Genomic DNA, 17348 nt, shown 5'->3' on the forward strand with positions numbered 1-17348 from the left:
ATTTCTTGCTCCTCGATCCCCGGGTACTCCATCTCAAAGGATATCCCATCCTAAAATGAAGGAATTGGAGCGAGCAAGGATCGAGGAGAAGTGGCTTGTGGGAGGAGCTATGAGCGAGGATACATCAGTGCATCCTTTGAGGAAGAGTTTTTGGCACCTATAACATATAAACACACGTGAGATATAGCTGGAATAATCTCAACCCATGGCGGCATAAATGTAACAGTTCCTTTTTTTATTCATAAGTTGTATATATTCAAGACGATCAGATGTGCGACCAAAGGTTCAGTCATTCACAGTTTGTGGTGCGCCTGGAAAGGAAAGAGTTTTAACGAAAAAAATCTAAATTACACAAAACAAATCAAATTATTAAAGCATTTAATAAGCGTGTTCACATGAAAGTACACATCCCTGACTCCTCAAATATCAGGTTTCTTCATAAACATTAACTCCAGCTTTGTGGGTATGGTTCCAGCTGGCTCCCATTTTGGCTTCGTTTGATGTTTCTCCAGGGAACAGGTAGTCTAACTGTCCATTTGTGCCTCCAAACCGGCTCAATGGAGTGAAGAACATCTCCGGGAGTGATTCACGGTGAGAACACAAAAAAAATCTCTATACCAGTCCTGGCAGTCCGATGTGAGTCAGTATATTATACGAATGCTGAGGTCTCAGAAACGCAGACACTTTCATGCTTGGATGGGGTTAAACCAGCTAACCACGCGTCAGTTATGTTTTCCTTGTGGATCTTACTGTGTCTCTGTGTAAACAATTATAACACAATACATTCTGAAGATTACACATTCAATCGTCTCCTCACAATCTTCTATGTAAATCAAGGTCTTGCTGCCTGGTTGTTCACTGTGTGATCACACAGATGGGCTTGGATGGCAAAGCCCAAATTCTCTTCTCTTACCTTACTGAAAAATCCAAAGCCCATTAGACCTTTGCCAATTCATTTCCCCAAAGATGATCTACCATCTTGGATAAAGTCTCATATGACTCAGCTGTGCTTTTGAAGACATCTCAAGCCTTTCATGTTGGCCAAAGATAAACCATTTTGTCCTCGCGAGGGCTTTTGCAGATCCCAATCGGCCCTGCAGGGAGTTACTAATGCGTGACAAACACTTGCTTTTCTCCATAGTCCTTCTCTTCTCCCGCCGTTTCTCCCATCTTATCCTTCCACTTAAAGGGCCAGGATGTCTGGCGAGTCCTGTTGTGGCAGCTCAGTCTGGGGTCGTGCAGGAGGTTCCACATCAGCCAGATCTGAGGAACACTGAGGCTGTGAACAACCATGAGTTCCCTGTAAAAACAGGGGTCAAAAGTCTGAAGGTGGGGCGCTGCAGATGGCCGGGGAATTCCGAAGGTCCGAAAGCCCTGGTGGCGTGATGGTTTGACGCCAATCAGCTGGAGGCACATTCCTAGAAAGACATCATCAATGGGGAACAACTCCACCTGGAATTAAATCAAAACATTGTGAAGCAAAATATTTTAAGAACAGACATACAAAAATATTACAACTGCCAAACTTTGAGGTACCTGTTGACAGACAGAGCTTAGTCTCCGAGCCGTATGTCCCGACATGACAAACCCTCCTCCTCCAGCGTAATTTGGGTACAAACCTCCTCCATAAACAAACTCTGGCACATAGTATTTGGAATTGCGCCTTCGAATTGGTTTAGCATGGATAATAATATCCCCAACAAACAGATCCTGGTCCGGCTTTTGACCTTGTAGCATCTCTAGTATATTGTCCACATTAACATAAACATCAGCATCGCCCTTGAAGATGAATCTGTATAAAAAGAGATAATAGGACAGGCATCAGATATGAGTCACATAAGGCTAAGAATCAGATAAAGTCTTGATTCAGGCTTGTAAACACTGACTTGACATGAGGACAGCTGCTGTTAACCCATTTCAGAAAATGTGTTTCCTTCAGCGTCAGGTTGAAGAAGGTGTCTTCAAAGTCCCAAAGCAGGATATCCCCAAAGGTTTGACTCTCGTAGGTCATGAGCCGATCCCAGAGAGGCAGAGCAGTTCGATTTCTTGGAACACCCAGCAGAAAAACAGTCCGGATGGACACGCCATTTTGAAAAAGTCCCTCTTTACCCCAGGTCCGACGTACCACCTAAACACAATTAAGTGCAGAGAGGAAGACATTTTTTTGTTTAGTAGAAAGAATGTCATAAATAAAATGTAGGTTAAATGTCTGTTAATTGTGTGACAACCCTCCCTGACCTGTCTGCATGTTACTTAGTTTGTGTGGCTGTTTTCCCCGCAGGGATTGGAGGTATTCTTGGCAGACGGCCATCAGTTTAATGGCAACATGTGAACCCTGTATGCAGTGATCTTTTAAAACAACCTCAACCCAAGCATAGGCGATATGGCCAACATCTTTTCACGATATCACGATACAAGTTATTTAATATCTCTGTATATATCACAATATAGCATGTTTTCTGATAATTTAATAAATAGTCTCTATGAACTAACCACATGGATTTTGTATTCTCCTGTGTTAATTGAATACTCTCATTTAATTAAGAACTTTACTGCAAAATAATGATCATCAATAATACTACTTTTTAATTAGTATGTGCTGGTTAATATCAATTTAGACACATTAATGATATCTCGATATATGACTTCATCACCATATGATTCCATTGAAAGACAGTCAATTAGCATATTAAATTATCGCCGCGCTCTAGTCTGATATCTGCCGGCTACACTTGAACCCTGAAAATATTGGCTGTATTGTGTCGTCCGAAAGCTGAATGAACTTGTGTTAATATATATTTGTTACGCACTTGGGGGCAGCGAGTTAGCAAACAACAACGTATTTACTCATTGAGCAGACACGGAGCAATATTAGCATTCATCCGAGACATGTTTATCAAATGTAAGTCCAATATATTCACTCTACTCGTATCTCCAGTTTTGGTTTCCACCAACTCCTGAAGGAAATATCTGTCTCTTTAGCTGCTGACCGCTCCACTGTGTTCACCAGCTAGTTGCTAACTTGGTCCGTCTGCAGTTCAGTGCTGGGCAGGTAGAGTACAGTGGCTTTATCAGAATTGTTCAACAGAAGACAGATGCTGGCTGACGTTATGAACTACACAGAGAACAGTGAGAGTGAACCAAAACAGCAAAGAGGCGTGCTGGAAAACAAAAGGAACACGCAAAATAGCTTGGGTGAAAAATACAGTCTAATTTCCATGCTGATTCACAGCAAATTTTTACCAAATATTATTTGGGCAAAGGCCTTCATACAACATGTTTTATTTTACCTGACGTTTCTCAAAATCTGCAGGAATAGATTTCACTGCAATGAGCATGTAGGGAGAAGTGGTAGTCCCTCCTTCTCCTTCTCCTTCTTCCTCCTCTGCTCCTCCAATGTGGCACTTCTCTGGCTGGTCTATGAGCAGCTTAAAGTTTCTGTTGTCCTTTTCCCTCAGATAGCCCTCAAAGTCAAATGGTGGCAACGTAGGCAGGGGCTTGCCAGCAGTCTTAGTCGGGACAGCATTTTTCCGCTGAGACTTGGAATTCCCCTTAGATTTGACCTGCTGTTTGGACTTGGACTGAGGAGGTTTGGACTTGGACTGAGGAGGTTTGGACTTGGACTGAGGAGGTTTGGACTTGGACTGGGGTTTGCAGGGAGGTAGCTGTGGCTCTGAAGGGCTGGATGGGATCTGCTAATAAGGAGAAATGATATGAGACAAAAGATGGAAGACATTTCTGGTAGCAAAAACATGTAATCTTAATGAACATATCAAGTTGTATGCGCAAAAGAACTATACAAATTAACAATATGAAAGTATTGAAAAATAGCATCATCATTTCTGTTTGTACTGCTTCATGTTTATCTCTTCCAGGTTCATTATAAAATGTGTTGGCGCCTCTGTGGATCAGAACAGATGGACATTCACACAAACATAAATACAAACATACTGTGTGTACATCCATTGATGCCCTCTGCATATGCAGTATGCATATCCACATAGCACACACTGTACAGTGCGCTGACACTGGTTGTGGATTTCAGCTCAGCAGTAGAAACTGTGAAAATGTCTCCACACACTGTGAGCACAAAGAGCATCGCAGCCTTATGTGGGATGTGAACTCAACAAGACTAAACAATGATGTACTTCTTGCAGCACCTTAATGGCAGCACATCACACCCAGACATTGTCAAGTTTCACTGATTTGTCACAGGATGTTTCCAACAACTACCCTCTGCCAGGCTAGTTGCTTAATTTGCCTTTCTGCTGTTTGGTGCTGGGCAGGAAGTGTTATCTTTTAGTGCCCCCACTATCATTATGCCCATTTTACATTATGAAGATACTTGGGTTCTGATACCTACATTCAAACACGCACACACATTCATAACTTGAACCAGATCAGTTCATACCCCTGGAGACTCCTGGCCTGCTTTGGCTCTGCTAGCGCCAAGCAATGTCCTGCTGGAGCTGGTAGAGCCATGGACCTCCAGCTTCCACACAGGCCTGTCCCACCCAGAGGAGCGCACGACCTGGAAACATGGATGGGATTTGATTGGACATGGGAAGTAGACATGTGATTTTAAATACTAAGTACTTTTTTTTAACTACCCCTTCTTAGATTGTGATTGGTTCCATCCTTACCTGGTGGGCATAGAGCAGCAGACAGAGTAGCACGAGTAGCAGCATCGTGCACAACACATCTGCCTTCACGTGGAGGATTCTCCTCAGTGTCACCATGTTGGTTCCTTCTGAAGACACTGACTTCAGGTCAGTATTGAACAGGAATGCAGTGGAATGGGGCTGGAGCAGTTCGACCCGCTACAGACCGTTCCAGACCAGACGGGTTCAGACTCGGCAATTTTGCAGAATTTAAAGGAGAAGATGTGGTGATTTTCACAGTTTGTCTGTAAAAACTCCTCTCGCTGGATGCACGTCCATCTTCCCCTTCCTGTCGGGCACCAAAGGGTGGGGGCATCCTGGACAACAACAACAATAATACATTTCCATCACTTTGATGCTCCCTGTTGCAAAGAACATATTGTTACTTGCCCCTTCCCCCATTTGCCAGTCCTAATAAGGAGGATGTAGTGCCCAGGAAGCTATTGTGAAACCCTCTCTCATTTTGTCGATGAAAGATTATAAAAAGTTAAACAATCTAATTGAATGCACTAGAGTAATATACATAGCCGATCATCTTTCTCCTCCATCCAAGACTGAATTCTGAGCTTTTGAACATATGAACTGCTTCACGTCAAACAATATAATTAATTAGAAATAATCCAAGACGTTATTGTTTGCTGATAAATAGAAAACAAGTATTTGTCTTCCCATCATGCATAACTCTGTGCAGAAGGGGGAGTGTCTGTCTTATGTAAGGGAGCATAAAGGGTACCAACTCTGTCGAAGAACACTGTGTCCAAACGTTTATACCACTGGCACACATCCCTTAATAACGCCCTGCCTTATGCGTGACTGTCTAATCGCAGCTAATTATTTCAGAGCACATGCATGTGAAACACACACGCATGTGAAACACACGCGCATGACCAACTGTGTCGCAAAACTTCTCGCGCAATCTACACAGAAAGTCGCCTGTCTTTTCTCCACAAATGGCACTATGTATTCCGCAAGTTTTTACAGTATCAGCAATTCGTCGTTCTGGTTTTATAACTACAGATGCTATGAAATATTCCCAGATTCCTGCAAGTCATTCAAACTTACCAGGCGAGACGGAGGGGGACGTCAAACTGAAAACATCTGTGCTGATGTGTGAAAATGCAACAGGCTCCACTCTGCGCACCGACACACACAAAGACTGGTTTCCAGCTTCCAGAGACAAACACCCAATGAGAGAAGATGAGCGACTGTATTCATGTATGTGTGAGTAGAGGGGAGGCTAGAAAAGTTACCTGGCTTTACGCCCGTCAGCTGCTGGTTGCGCTCATGGTTGCCTTCAAGTACTGTCGGGAATATCCAAATCTGCACCGTCAACGAAATAAGTCTAGACAATTATAAACTCCTTTTTTTGTAATAATACAAATGAGTGACTTCATCTAGAGTCAGCTAATCACTAGAACTGTTTGTTGTCTGTTGTAGGTTGTAAGGGGAGAACATTGACAAAATGTGTCATTCAAAGACACGCACCAACCGGGAAGAGACTCAAAGACCATAGATAGGGGGGAAACAACCACAGAGACACAACTTGACGACAGAGAGACACAACATGATCTTAAAGAGACATTAATTACAAGAACAACTGGAAAAACATCCACATAGAAAAAAGAAAACATCCAAAACAGAGAGACAGGAAAGAGAGGCTATACAACTATAACGTCTGTGTATCTGGCACCTATAGCAGAGGTGTTGTGGTCTGGGCCCAGTGGCTCACTGTTTCATAATCCGCCCATACCCACATAATCTGAATACAACATCTATTGGAAACTACATTTTATTAAAATGGCATCATTATTGGTAAACAAATTATAGCGTGAACATGGTGTGTAGCATTCACCACGTTGATTGCCTAATAAATAAGTAGGTTATCAGAATATATTGGAATGTATGAACCAGTATTCAGATGAACAAGCAAACCAGGAGAACCTGAACGCAACATCTTCACCCTTCAGCCTGACCACGTGACTTAAATAAGAGCGGAGCGACTTCAAGCCAGATGCCAACACAGCAACTGGGGAGGATAAAAGAAGAAGGAGACGAGAGGAATACATACAAGTGCTGAGTGTGGATCTCTGAAGTTAAGATAATTAGTCATGTCTTTTAGATTGAGTCTAGAAGGAATTTAGAGAACAAGGCCAGCTAGATATTTCTTACTAGGTCAAGCAACCAGCCATACAGGAGAACACATGCAGAGCACATCAGTATTTTTCGACTATAGACGGGTTGTACTGCACCATATGTAGTGCCTATAGAACACAGCGAGTGAACACGTGTGCATCAATCAGAACTATACAAAAAGTAGGAAAGTTGAGATTGGAAAAGCTGAAAGTATACTTTCATGTGAACATGTCGACGAGGTTTCAATCCTGCTGGATGTTATAGCACAGCTTAACTGACAAATACACAATTAAAATGAAATAGAAGACCCTTGAAAATATGCAGCATAGCTTGCATGTTAAAAAAAACTGCAAACCACATTTTCCCAATTCATTAACATTTTCCCTCTCAATTGGTGGGTCACCTATTGGAAGCTCATGCTGTGCAGCCAAACTTTGTTCAACCGTAACTTAGATTCTAGCAGAGATCACCACGTTTCCAAAGATACCAAAAACGTACATATACTTTTAAAACACAAGATCATTTAATAATAGTTTCCGACCACTTACACACTTCTACATGTACAATATCTGTGTACCATCTACAGAAGGTAAACAAGTGAAACACACAGCGTTGGTCCTCTGTGACATCCATTCATTTAAAGTATTTTCTTTGGCTCCAAACGTCACACAAATGCACAACAGCTGAGAGCAGAGACCTGAGCTACAGCTCTGAGCCGTCAGGGCCACCGCTGATTTCAACGGCATGACCTGAAGGAAGCTGCTGTCTCTGTCTCGCTCCAGCTGTGTTCCGTCTAAACATCGCTGCGTCAGCTCAACTAAACAGTCAGGCTGCCGATCCAGCAGATACGCCATTTTCCTACAACCCTCGCCTCTCAGTGGAAACGGTTTCTTCCCTGAAGTTTAAACGTTTCCTAGACAAATGTGCAACGTTACCCGGAAAACGTCTAGTCCACTGAAAGGGCATTATATCTCACGCTTAACTACTGATGCCTTCAAACAGTGTATGTGAGAGTAGAACTGGAGAAAAGAGGCATTATTTTGTTTTGCATGAGTTTTAGACAGCAGTCAGATCAATGCATTAAAACTATTTTCTCTGAGGCATCATTGTACTCAGAATATCTTTGTTCCAATGCTTTTTGAGAAAAGCTTTGAGGGAAGCACTCCACTCCCTCCTTTGATCCAGCTGAACTCTCACTGCAATCATCTCGCTGAGCTTTAACTGCACTAAATCAAGCTCTTCCAAGCGCACTAAGCCTGTAGTCAGCATTCTATCTATCTGAGCCAGTAGTATTTCAAGTGTTCATATACAGTAAAAATGTATTATGGAGCTAGTACCAAATGTTGCTGCCAGGCAAAAAAGATCGATTAAGGCTACAACAGCGTCCCGTTTCATGTCCTCGTGTGGTTCTCGTCTCATCGTTCTGGGGGGGAAATCCTTGCTGGTGCCAAATAGATAAAGTTCAACACTACAGTTGTAGTGATTCGTTGTGCGTTGTGCTTGTACTTTCAATCTCTCCGTCCATTCCTGCACCGCCACCCCTTCCACCCTCAGGAGGATGCAGTGCCAGCCTTCATGATCCTGAAGAGTGCGTTGATGTTATTGCTCTTGATGGCGTCTCGGCAGGCAGAGATCACTTGGTTCTTGGGCTTGCCGACTGAAGGTGAGGAGGAATAGTGACAGGCAGATTAATATGAGGAAACAAGACCGGTATGCAAGTTGTAACAACACATAGAGGAAATGCCTTGAAGCTTCTAAGCTCTGTGCATTGCCATTTAATAGTGAAATCCGTATTAAAATGCCTGTTTTGTTGTATTCTTAAGGATCCCCTACATACTCTGTTATTATTGATGAATATATATATATATATATATATATATATATATATATATATATATATATATACTAAAAGCAAAGCATTTATAGTCCTTCACCAACATCAGCAAAGCTTTGAATATTCACATTGTGTGCAAAAGCTTTGGGAAACTGTCCAATCACCACTAGAGAGAGTCAACATCTGGACCAGCAAAACGCATGCACTACATCCAACAACCTGCCCGGATACAATAAAAGTTATTGACCCAGACAATCCCTGATATGCACATCTTGTTTCTTACACATAGGCTTGAGGAATGTTGATTGCTACAGTGTGTGCACGCACACACACACACACACACACACACACACACACACACACACACACACACACACACACACACACACACACACACACACACACACACACACACACACACACCTCGGAGTCTACCAGCCCGCTGTATGGCCTGGTTGACAGACTTGAGGCAGGCAAGTAATGCATTGTGGTTGTTAGACCGGATTTTATACTCGTTGATCAGATCCCTGTTCAGGTCGTACAGCTCTCTGTAACGCTTCTTCATCGTTGTCCTGCAGAGGGAAAGGGAGAACATCACAGATACATTATAAGAAAAGAGGAAGAGAAACAGTGAGTTGGTTTGGTCGTGTGGGCAAACAGAAAAGATTGATATCAGAAGATTGAAACTGTTTTTGAAAGGTGATGATTCAATGTTGGGGTCATTCTGGAGTTTTGTGGTGCGGTTGGATTGTAAAGTGTTGTACTAAAAGGCCTTTCTAATATGTTGTCCATTTCAATGAGGGTGCATTCAATATGACATTTCATTATAACAGAATACAAGTCGGCAGAATCCAGAATGTCCATAAAGTTGTGTCACCACCGTTCTAAAAACTGTTTCAGTAAAACTGTACATTATACATTCATGAAGGAAGGATTTAATGTAGCACTATTAGGTTTAGCTAGGTGTACCTCATACATTTGCAACTGTGTGTTTGTTCTTCATGCTTTTGATACAGTCAATCTTTTGTTTCAGAAATCACTAGTTCAGAGTTTTCCCAGCAGACATTTTGAATTGTCATGGTAACATTTAAGGGAAACTATGCCAATTTTCAACTGCCTTTTTATTGTTGCAATTTGGGTGGTAGGTGAAGCTGATGGCATTTTCTATTTGATGCCTTTAAACAAACATGCACAATAGCACAGCTCTGAACGTGGCTGACCTAAATTGCTTGCAACCATCTTTTTTTTTATCCACTTCAATATGTCTCCTGAAAAAGGTCTCTAACAGAGAGTTCAAAGCATTGTCTATTTGTTGCCTTTATATCACATACAGTATTTGACAAGGATTATAAATGGGATCAGTTCAATTTACTGTATTTGTATCACGTGTACTCACATGACGCCCATAAGGCGAGCATCCTCTGCCTGCACCAGCATGTTCCTGATGTAGTTGGAGTGGTCGGCCATGGCTGCAGTTAACTTCTGATGGACAGAGTGGAACTCATCCACCTGGCAAGCAGATATATAGGACTCAATAAGAAACCACAGCTACAACAATAACAACAACTACATTCTCTCTCCTGACAAATAAAGAATGAATTGCTTATGTGCTCACTGACTTATCTCAGCCTTCACAAGCCTTTTATACAGGCTGCAGTTGGAGTCATAATAATAATACATTAATTGTATATAGCGCTTTTCAAAACATAATGTACAGTACATGTGGGGATGTTTTTGACGAGAGATTTTCAAAGCCGAACCTCAGTGAGTGTAGTGTGTAGCTCCTCAAAGTATCCGGGGAAGTCTGCTTCTGCTGACAAGTCCTCTATTGCCAGGAAGGAGGCAAGTGATTGGATCAGATCTCCTGCCAGGTCAATGTCATCGGTACTCAGTGTGATCTGATTGGGCAAATTGACGATTAATTAAACATCTTATTTCAAAAGGATATGTCAATAGCAGTAGTAAATTCATGCAAACTAACATCAATGTTTTGCTCACTTTAGAACAACATATTTACAGTCAAAATGTAGCCAAAATATAGATCAACCTATCATAGTTGTTGTGTGTTTGTACCTGTCCATTGCTGGCCATACTGATGGACAACAGTCCCCCTCCTCTTAGAGAATTAAAAGTGATGTCTGGGCTGTCTACTCCTTCTGGAAGCAAGAAGTTCTGATTCAGCCACATCACCACCTACACACACATAAACACACACATAAACACACACACGCAACAACAATTGCATACATTACTAAAGGATTTGAATGAGCAAACATATATCAGGATGTTATTGCCTTGAACATCACACTGACAGCCTACCCTCTGCGGTCGGTCGTTGATGCTGAAAGTGACCCTTCCAGTGGGCGGAGCAGCTGAGGAGTCAACTGTGATGTCATACATGGAGAAACGAGGTAGCTGACGAGTGATTTCAAACACATGGAATTGGGTGCTGGAGAAGACAAAGAGAATGAAGTGCAGAGAAGGTGGTTAATTATATGGTGAGAAAAATGCAATGAATACACGCCAGCACACATCCTTTACTTACTCACACATCCTACCTAGTTTTCCCTCCAACAAAGGCTTTGATGTGCAGATCTACTGGTATATCCTTTGGGGGGACAATGGAGACTCGGACACAGCCGGACAGGTTCTGAGCGCTCGGGTGGACAACGTGACTCTCCCCCTCAAATATCCCCTCTGCGAAGATTAGCACTGCACGAATGATGGTTTCTGGAGAGGATAAAGAAGAGGTCCAGGGACTTATTTACCCTGTCCTTGACATGCTTGACACTCTCAGCCTCAGTCTAGTACACTCTACCATTTGGTGTTGAAATGCTGAGCTCCACATGAGCTTTCTGAGCCTCTGTAGTAGGTCTCACTGACAGCGCTGTCTGGAGCTGAGTGTTGGCTGGTATTACACCAATCCCACTGTTTGTCTCCGACACACCCTGGAACAATAGTACAGTTTGTGTGGATGTTAGCATATAAATTAATATACAGCCCCATGTCAATTAAGAACCCTGTGATTATCTGTATGAAGTCTGCTATCTCTGAAACAGACAGCGATGCAGCAGAATTATGACAAGAATAAAATGATGAAGTAAAACATTTTTTAAAAGGGATCTTGCTCATCATGTGATTATACAATACTATCTAATAATAGATACATGTACCTTGGCATTTTCTTCATAGTTGCGTAGCTCCAGCAACAGATTCTGTCTGCGTTGGCTGAGCTCTCTAATGAGGTCCTGTTCAGCACTGGAGTCCATGAGATTCCCTTTCAGGTCTTTACTGGCTGGCAGGTAACCACGGACTACAAGATACACACCATTTACAACACTGATGATATTCTAATCCAAGTTTAAATGGTCAGATCCCTCAAATCGTGTTAAGCAGGTTTGGATGCTATGTCTGAATTAAGCTTATAGTACAGTTGAAGCTGGTGTTGTTTGTTTTAGGTATCTCCAGATGAACTGCAGTACACAGGAAGTGGACATAAAGATGTGCTAATTGCACTCAATCAAAAAAGGTCAGAGAATCACAAATGCACCACAAATAAAATTCAATAAAATCTCCATTGAATTTAGGTGACAGCACTGCAACAATGAGTAATTTGGGTTAACTAAAAAGTATGGGAATATGCACAAACACACACACACTCTCTCCTCCTGACAGTTGGTCGGGCGTTAGTGGGATATTAGCATTGATAAGAAAGGGCACTAAAAACACACACAGTGTTTTACAGATATTTGTAAAAGCATTCATCCAGGTACACACAGAATGGCCTCTATTCAACATGTCTTTTTACATGCATATGTGGGCAAAAGCCATACAGGCAAACAGCTAAACAGCATACCTTCTCCCTCTGTGGAGGTGCAGATAAGTTGTATCTGTCCATCCAACCTGTAGTCTCCCTCCACCACTCCAGCCACAGAAGAGGAAAAGTTGTCTTTAAAAATGACCTCGCCTGTGCGGTCACTGCGAGCATCAATCTGAAATAAAAGGAGAACGTGATCAACACTGAAGACAAACTAAAGATACTGAGGAAATTAAAGACTTGTAAATCTAATTACAAATGGCATTTCTGAAGTGTGAGAGGTTGTCCTTAAACGCCAGGCCTGCTGGGATGTGAGCTGACCTTTCCATTGGACCAGCCGGTGATGAGCTCCACCACCCCGTCAGCATTCAGGTCGAAGGCATGGATGCTCATTGCATGATTCTTAGACTGATTGGAGAGTGAAAAAAAAACACATTATTGAAAAGGAAATGGAGACACATTACATTTAAAGTCAAATGGCCCTTAAAGAGAGTCAATAAGTTAACATTTTAAACAGACTTAAATAGTTAGGGACATACAACGAGATATCGGACAGCTTGCATGATAGGGGTTGTTCTATAGACTTAGAATAAACAGAACAAAGGATTTCAGAGGGAAAAGGCTGATGGAAACAGTGATAACAACTACACCCACTAAGTGGCAAAGATTTTGAATTGGTTAACACTGTGTTTTGAAGAACTTGATGATCATGACTTGGTCTCGGTTTAGGTGTATATACCTATTGTTTTTCAATAAGGTTAGCCCCTCTATTCCAAGACGACATTATCATGAATTATTCCGGTACCTTAATCCTCCAGTAGCGGGCGGTGCGGTCGTAAACTCCCACAGTGCCGTTGGCCAAGGCATAGCCGAACCTGCTGCCATGCATATGGCACAGTGACGTTACTGTCTGTCGGGAGAAGGACAGAAGGGAAGCTAGTAACAGTGCAATGAGGCGTTCAAGTGTTACTGGTGACTGTCCCTTGTACAAAACATAATTTAAGGTAAAAAAAACAACAACACACTGTTGTTAGTTTTGATGGATTTTCTCAGGAGTCAAGTGAAACGCATCGCATCCATTTACCTCGTTCTCAGTCATCTCAGACACAAGCTCGTCCTCTTTGAATACTCTGATGTCAAAGTCCTCCGATCCGACGAGAAGCTGTAAAAACAATAGCTGACTGAATCTGTTTCAATCAAACAACGATCATGTCGATATGAATCTTTCATTGAACTCTTGTCTATAGTTCAGACACAACTGTTCACATTTTCAAAGTAGAGAGCGATGTCGTGGACGGGAGAGAGACAGGAGGAAGATGTGCGACGAAGCTCTGGAATCAGACGGAGCAACAACACAGAATGCGTCTCTGCCTGCCAGGACTTACCTCATTTTTTCCATCCCCAGTGAAGTCACATAATACCAGAGATCTGACATTATCGCCAGTCACCTAAAGACAAGACACCTCATTAACATATTCATTTAGTTGATTCAGACAAGGAGTTATTCATTTTGACAGGGGATGTTAGAAATGTTCTGGGTCTGCAGAGATTCAACACATGGAAATGTACAATTAATCAAACTAGTTACTTGTGTCTCATGAGTTGTGCGCTGTATTGCTATTCAATGAAACCAACCTCTTGAATGTAAGACAGACTGTACTGATATTAAAATGTTGCTTACTGTCCAAAAGTGGTCATTGCCAGCATAGTCAAAGCCTTGTAAAGCGCAGTTCCCTCCAATGATGGCAAGAGGTCTCGGGATCTCCCCGAGTTTCCCCAACACAATAGCGTTGGCTCCATCCGTCACCTACAGCCACACAGAAGAAACAGAAACAAGGCCTTTGAGATGGAATACTGTACTGCACAACATGTCGACAGCTTGAACCATAATTACGCTTTTTCTTGTGTCTTTTAAGTATTCAGTTCGACACAAACAGCATAGATGCATAAATGTTTCATATGATATTTTTACAATAATATTTTATTTTTTATTTAAACTCATATATATTTTCATGTATATACTGTACTTATCTTCTCATAGACTGACACTTACCAAAGCCCAGTCATCACAAATAACAGTTGCTTTCTTGTGGTCATTGCAACATGGTTGTGTATCTTGCAACACCTAGTTGGAAATTTGGCCAGACAATTGTTTTCTATAGCAGCAAGGTTGAAGCCATTGAGATCATTTTTCTTTGGAACAAAAAGAAACGACACATTCGAGGATCTGCGGAAGAGATCTGATAGATAACTCTGGGCGAGGCCTCTCGGGCCATTTTACATAATCAATAAAATCTTAAATTTAATTCTAAAAGAAACAGGTATCCAGTTGAAAGGAAGCCAGTTTTGGTGAAATGTGTCAATGTTTCTTAGTCTGAGTGAAAATCCAAGCAGCGGAGTTTTGGATGAGTGGAGAGATATTTTTTTTCTGCTGCCAGAGAGCAAGGAGTGAGAGTAGTTTAATCGCCTGTTTATGAAGGGAGTGATTAGAAGCTAATGAAAACATAATTATGATTTATTATAATACATTTCTGCCAATAAATCCCCCTTCATCCTACACACTGCTCCCCTAAGAGTTAAGCAGACATTTTACAACAACACATGTGTGTTTAGTTCACCATAACCTCTATGCATTTAACCAATATATACTTTTCATTGTTCCATTATCTTAGACTTCATTCCCGGAAAGAGATACCTCTTCAACCAAATGTTTTCCCTCCACTTATTCTCCATTCCACTCGCCTCTCTGTAGAAAATATCAGTGTTGTCATGGACATCATAGGCCAGCAGGTTGGTCTGGGATCCCACCAGCAGCGTGTCCCCAGTGGTGTTTGGTCCCAGCGTCCCTGCCGTCAGACAAGTGACTGCCTGGTTGATGTTAAGGAGCGAGATGTCAGAGTCTTGTGTGCTCTGGCTCAGGCGGTGGGCCACGGGTCTTTGACCACGAGCATGAGGGTTATGGATAAAAACCTGACAGAGAGAAACAGAGTGAATTCAGGGCATCGGGTGGAGACATAGTGTACATGACTTAGTGAGTAGTAGAAGAAAGAAAGGTATTCTATAATCAAAAGTGATAAAGTGCTGTAATGAGCCTAAGTCGAGGAGACATGTGGTGAAGTACTCTAAAGTGGTTGCCTGGGTCCAGACCTTTGAATCCGCCCACTCAATTATGTCTGATACCAGGCAAGTAAAGTGGGATAAATAACTGAGAAAATCAAAGCTGGAAGAATGTTCATGGACTAAGACAGCAACCATGCTCTGCAATATACTTTCTGCGTATAACGAATGTAACATACATGTGTTATTTCCCTCACCTTTCCAGCCTGTGTGGCTGCAGTAAGGCATGGGTGGACTCCATCAAATTTCCCAACAGTCACCATGCGAGGGTTAATCTTGTGGTTCAGCTTCAGTGTGAATATAGGGACCAACATGGTGCTCCTGGAGATCCTGACACGAGCCCAAAGAAGACACACAGACAGACACCGACAGACAGGAAAGGGCCCTTTAATATTTCAGATCTTTTAGGATAGCGATATGATAAATAAAAGACATGAGCTAAATAGGTTGCCATACGATCAAGTGACGACAAAGCGTGGTTTTGCTCCACTAATGTAATTACAGGCTTTATCCCAGACGCCCAGCGGAGCGTCTGTTGCCTGGCAACAATGAGAGGGAAGCTAAAGCTGTCCGTCTGGCTAATCTAATCTCCCCGTCGTTTGCTGCTCAAGAATGTCAACTATTGAACAAAAAGTCACCAAGTGTGGCTTTATAACAAACTGCAAGCTCTGTTTCAATCGCATGTGCAATTTAAATCGTTGAAAGGAAATTAAAATCGCCGATATTTGCCTTCATTGCCTCTCAAGTTAACGCTACCTAACTAGCCAACGTTACCGTCGCTGGTTCAATGTCGCCGGAAACCACTATTGACAGTCGTAAAACCAACGAGATCACGTAGGGGCCGTAACGTTGCCCAGTTGTGCAATCTCACCTGACCCCCTCTTCAGCTGTTGGATTGTGGTTCAAATGAGCTAACCAGCTAAGTAGCTAGCTGGATAGCACGACAACGCAACGAAGGTTGACAGTCGATTCCCTGCCAACAACTACTTCCTCTGTTGTGCTTTCAAAATAAAAGACTTTGGTCAACTATGGAAGTGCGCCGTGGAGGCATGGAAGAGGCCTAATGTCACATGAACTCAATAACTGTAACTCAATGAGGCACTTGTACTTGCCGGGCTATTTCCCTTTTATGGTGGCAATGTATGTAAGCAAAATACTGTATAATGTATGATACTGTACGTACTCAGTAGTTATAATTAGCTCCATCTTGATAACCTTAAGGGGTCCTCCACTGATGTAATATTGCATCTCCCTGTAGTTGAGAAACTCAGATTTTAAAAATATAAAAATCGACCCTAACCCGTCCACAGCTGTAGTTACATGCAGCTTAGATATGTAATACAAAACAATCATATATAGTCCAACAGCACCCTCTGGTGGTCACAATTATATATGAATCTTATCAAATCAAATACAGTTTATTTATAAAGCGCTTTAAAAAAAACAAAGTGCTGCACAAAAAATAACATTACATAAAATTACAAAAAAATAACATTACATAACTTTAAATAAGACTTTAAGTAGAGCTGACTCAGTGGTATGAAGCCTTATTTCAGTTTCTCCATTAAGTTGTTACTGACTTAAAAGGACACAATGTTAAAATAAAAAATAGTTATACTTATTTATAACAGTTGCATCATATGTAGTTAGTTTTTTTAATAATGGGATGCGCAGCTGGATGTATAAGCAGGAGGGAACAGAACCATTTGCTGTATAGACCTTGTCACAAATGAGACAGTGGAAATCTCTGGAAATAATGGGAGAATAAGTATTGAGCCCCTGCTGC

At 41.9% G+C, this 17348-nt stretch overlaps 2 protein-coding genes across 3 annotated transcripts; both read right to left on the bottom strand.

Moving 5' to 3' along the window:
• Positions 1–269: 269 nt before the first annotated feature.
• On the bottom strand, positions 270–4739 carry b3gnt9 (UDP-GlcNAc:betaGal beta-1,3-N-acetylglucosaminyltransferase 9; the record flags this gene model as incomplete). Its single annotated transcript, XM_079223498.1, has 6 exons — positions 270–1452; positions 1537–1792; positions 1887–2128; positions 3291–3692; positions 4412–4531; positions 4644–4739. 6 exons carry the CDS (start codon positions 4737–4739, stop codon positions 1108–1110), a joined length of 1461 nt encoding a protein of 486 aa, XP_079079624.1. The 3' UTR covers positions 270–1107.
• A 2681-nt stretch (positions 4740–7420) lies between these two features.
• bbs2 (Bardet-Biedl syndrome 2) lies at positions 7421–15876 on the bottom strand (the record flags this gene model as incomplete). 2 transcript variants are annotated; one of them, XM_079223496.1, is made up of 17 exons in its annotated part: positions 7421–8451; positions 9052–9200; positions 10025–10137; positions 10389–10526; positions 10702–10821; positions 10948–11077; positions 11187–11358; positions 11447–11576; positions 11802–11941; positions 12485–12620; positions 12767–12853; positions 13251–13355; positions 13530–13607; positions 13831–13893; positions 14127–14252; positions 15188–15415; positions 15760–15876. In XM_079223496.1, the coding sequence occupies 17 exons, from the start codon at positions 15874–15876 to the stop codon at positions 8345–8347; spliced, it is 2139 nt and encodes a 712-aa protein (XP_079079622.1). In that variant the 3' UTR covers positions 7421–8344. The 2 variants fall into 2 exon arrangements, with proteins under 2 accessions (XP_079079622.1, XP_079079623.1); XM_079223497.1 differs by having other exon boundaries at positions 11796–11941.
• Positions 15877–17348: the final 1472 nt, after the last annotated feature.

The sequence above is a fragment of the Taurulus bubalis genome (genome assembly GCF_910589615.1).
Source record: "Taurulus bubalis genome assembly, chromosome: 9".
NCBI classification, from domain to species: Eukaryota; Metazoa; Chordata; class Actinopteri; order Perciformes; family Cottidae; genus Taurulus; species Taurulus bubalis.